The following is a 3,318-nucleotide window of genomic DNA, read 5'->3' on the forward strand; positions in this document are numbered from 1 at the left end:
TGAGATAAATGCACTAAGGGTGTTGCCGTGCCATTCGATTTGATATCTTGAGTACATTTCTCACACTATGAAAGTTATGAATTTACAATCCTGATTTCCTCTAGTGATTCTTTTACTGCCTCGCATATTTGATCTTGTACTCTTCTCTATTATATTTTAGTATTGTTCTATTGCTAGTCTATTGCACATGTTATATCAGTGAGTATCATTTAACTTAAAAGCGTCACTACTTCACCAAGGTTAGTCAAGATGCTTATTGAGTACATGGGATCAGTTGTACTCATACTAAACTTCTACACCTTCCGTGCAGAACTTGGAGCTGAGATACGACTGATGACGGAAGCTAGCTCTGAAGATGTTTGTGCCTCCCGGATGAAGCAACCATTTTTTACTAGGTAGTTTTAGAATTGAATTCTGTTTATATACATTTCAAACAAAAGTTGTATTTATTTCACACTCTCTCTGTTTCAATTTATGTAAACTCATTTGACTAGGCATGAATTTTAAAAAAAGAGAGAAGACTTTTGAACTTCTTGTGTAAAATGAGGCACATATATTTTGTGTGGCTATAAATCATTGTATAAAGGTAAATTGTTTCCAAATAAGGAAATTGGTCATTCTTTTTGGCACAGACTAAAAAGGAAATAGGTTCACGTAAATTGAAATGGAGGGAGTATAAGTTTTTGCAAAATCCAGTCTTAGTAGCTCATGATTTGTATTATCAGTCTTTGGGATATTGTATGGAAACCAGATATATCATTTGTTGATCGCCTTTATTTTATTCGACTTGTGTTAACTGTTACTTGACCGACCTAAGAGTTTGGGTTAGGTACCATCACGACTAGTGAATTTTGGGTCGTGACACTAGGGCGCAACATAACGAGGCGGAAAAACGCATATACTATGTGAGTTTGTGCTCTAACTTATATATATATTCCTTCACTTTATTTTATTTTAAAATTGGTATTTGCCAAGGTATCATTAAACATAGGCCTTTTTTAGAACTTGCCATTGTAGAATCTTATCAGGAGCGTAACAATTAATGGTGTAATATCTAAAATAACTAAAAGAAGATATCCCACCATCCCGCCTCCAAACCTAAGTATATAGTCACGATTTAATATGATCTGTTTAGCCACAAAAAAAAAAGGGTAGTACCATGTCAAATATATAGATTGATTAAACTAACAGATGACGAGTTAGTCGACGAGACCTACAAAAATTAAACTTCCATCTGAAAAAGTTGCAAGTACAACATGAGGATGGACATCCAGCTCATGTATAGTCTGCTCTTTTCTCTCCCAGTCCCAGCAATAATATTTCTGTTGCTTCTGTTCTTCATCTATTTCCACCCGTTCTTCTCAAAACACAGTTGTTCAAAATTGAGCAAGCAGCCAAAGCAGCTTCCAAAATCCTACCCACTGTTTGGTTGCTTGTTCTCATTAGTGCAAAATAGACACCGAGCAGTTCTGTGGACATCAGAACTCTTCCAAAAATCATCTTTATCAACCATTACCCTTAAAGGACCATTTGGTAAAAAATGCGTCTTGACAAGAAACCCCTCTATTATCAAGCATATCGTTAAGACACGTTTCCACATTTATCGCAAAGATCCTACCATGCAATTTGTTTTCTCAGACTTATTAGGGGATGGACTTTTACTTGTAGATGGAGAGAAATGGAAAACCCAAAGGCATTTCCTCAGTCATATATTCCACGCGGATACATTTCGTTATCGAGTAAAATCATCCACCATTAAAGAGCTCTCTGGCCGTCTTATTCCTTTATTCTCTAGGGCAGATATAGATAAAGCTACTCTAGACCTCCAGGACATATTTCATAGGCTTACATTTGACATTCTATGCCAGGTAGGTTTTAGCCATGATCCAGAATACTTGTTACCATCTCTCCCTGAGAAACCATTAATAGATGCTTTTGAAACTGCAATAAAGATCAGTATGAGAAGGTTCACTTGCCCTTCCATCTTGTGGAAAGCTAAAAAGCTTCTCAACATTGGATCTGAAGAGAATCTCAGGTATGCAGACTAGAGGCATATTCAAAATTTGAATTTGATATGTTCAACCTTTAGGTTTCCTTGAATATTCATTGGACGCACTTTAAATTATGAGTTCAAAATTTTACTACTCAATATTTATTGAAATTCAAGTAATTATTTTTCTATTACACATTTATGTTCTGAATCGGACTTCACAGGTATGCAGTAGATGTACTCAGAGAATATGTAAAGAAGAGAATCGCGGGAAAGGTGGAGAAGTTTTCGATGCAAAACTCTTCCATAGATGAGGGAGGCGATTTTTTTGACAGATTTATAACAAGGGCTCTCAAATACAATGTAGTAGTTGATGAGAAGTTTGTCATAGATACAGGTATTAATTTCATCCTGGCTGGTGATGACACGCTGTTTTCAGCTCTAATATGGTTCTTTTGGCTAGTCTCGAGTCACCCACAAGTAGAAAAGGAGATTGTCAAAGAAATCGAAGAGAAAGATGATGATGATTTGAATGAAATGGTGTATACACATGCTTCGATTTGTGAAAGCATGAGACTATACCCACCAGTTCCTCTTGAATTGAAGCAAGTGACCGAAGACGATGTTTGGCCGGACGGAACAAAGTTGAAAAAGGGAATGACCATTTTTCTACATGTTCTTGCAATGGGGAGATCAACAGAATTATGGGGTTCGGATTGTGAAGTTTTCCGCCCAGAGCGCTGGTTGTTGAAAAACTCCAGTACAGGAAATTGGAATTTTATCCCAAGGGACCCTTTCACGTATCCGGTATTTCAAGCAGGGCCAAGGACTTGTCTTGGAAAAGAAATTGCTTTCATACAGATAAAGCTGGTGGCAGCTACTATTCTAAAGAGATTTCGGATCGTTCCTTTAGACGGATTTAGTCCTATCTATAATTCGTCATTGACATCTAAGATGAAAACTGGTTTTCCTGTACGAATTATACAACGTTGCTAGCTACTTTTTCAATTATATAACGGACAATTGTATGTATATTCGTCATTGACATCAAATATTGTATGTTAACAACGGACAATTGTACGTATATTCAATGTTTCATGTGTATCTATCAAACTTTCTGATTCAATACTTCATTTGTTGTATGCTTTCCTATTTATACCTAGTTGATTTTTAGAGCATTGTGTATGTTGCTTCAATGATAAATATAACTAGAGTTTATGTTATACTCACTGACGATATTAAAAATATTCACAATCAAGCCATTTATAAAGTTGGAAGTTAAGTTATATACACTGACAATTATAAAAAGCCATAACCATTTGTAAATC

The 3,318-nt window shown here is 35.8% G+C and overlaps 1 protein-coding gene across 1 annotated transcript; it reads left to right on the forward strand.

The window, feature by feature from the left end:
* Positions 1-1,223: 1,223 nt before the first annotated feature.
* LOC107767256 (cytochrome P450 94A2-like) lies at positions 1,224-3,049 on the forward strand. Its single transcript, XM_016586178.2, has 2 exons — positions 1,224-2,035; positions 2,215-3,049. Exons 1-2 carry the CDS (start codon positions 1,257-1,259, stop codon positions 2,984-2,986), a joined length of 1,551 nt encoding a protein of 516 aa, XP_016441664.2. The 5' UTR covers positions 1,224-1,256; the 3' UTR covers positions 2,987-3,049.
* Positions 3,050-3,318: the final 269 nt, after the last annotated feature.

The sequence above is a fragment of the Nicotiana tabacum genome, chromosome 22 (assembly GCF_000715075.1).
Source record: "Nicotiana tabacum cultivar K326 chromosome 22, ASM71507v2, whole genome shotgun sequence".
Lineage (NCBI taxonomy): Eukaryota > Viridiplantae > Streptophyta > Magnoliopsida > Solanales > Solanaceae > Nicotiana > Nicotiana tabacum.

Bases quoted from the DNA above. Each gene is read 5' to 3' on its own strand.
- LOC107767256 (XM_016586178.2), top strand. From the start codon at position 1,257: ATGAGGATGGACATCCAGCTCATGTATAGTCTGCTCTTTTCTCTCCCA. The intron at 2,036-2,214 runs GTATGCAGACTA...CGGACTTCACAG, and splicing joins GGATCTGAAGAGAATCTCAG to GTATGCAGTAGATGTACTCA.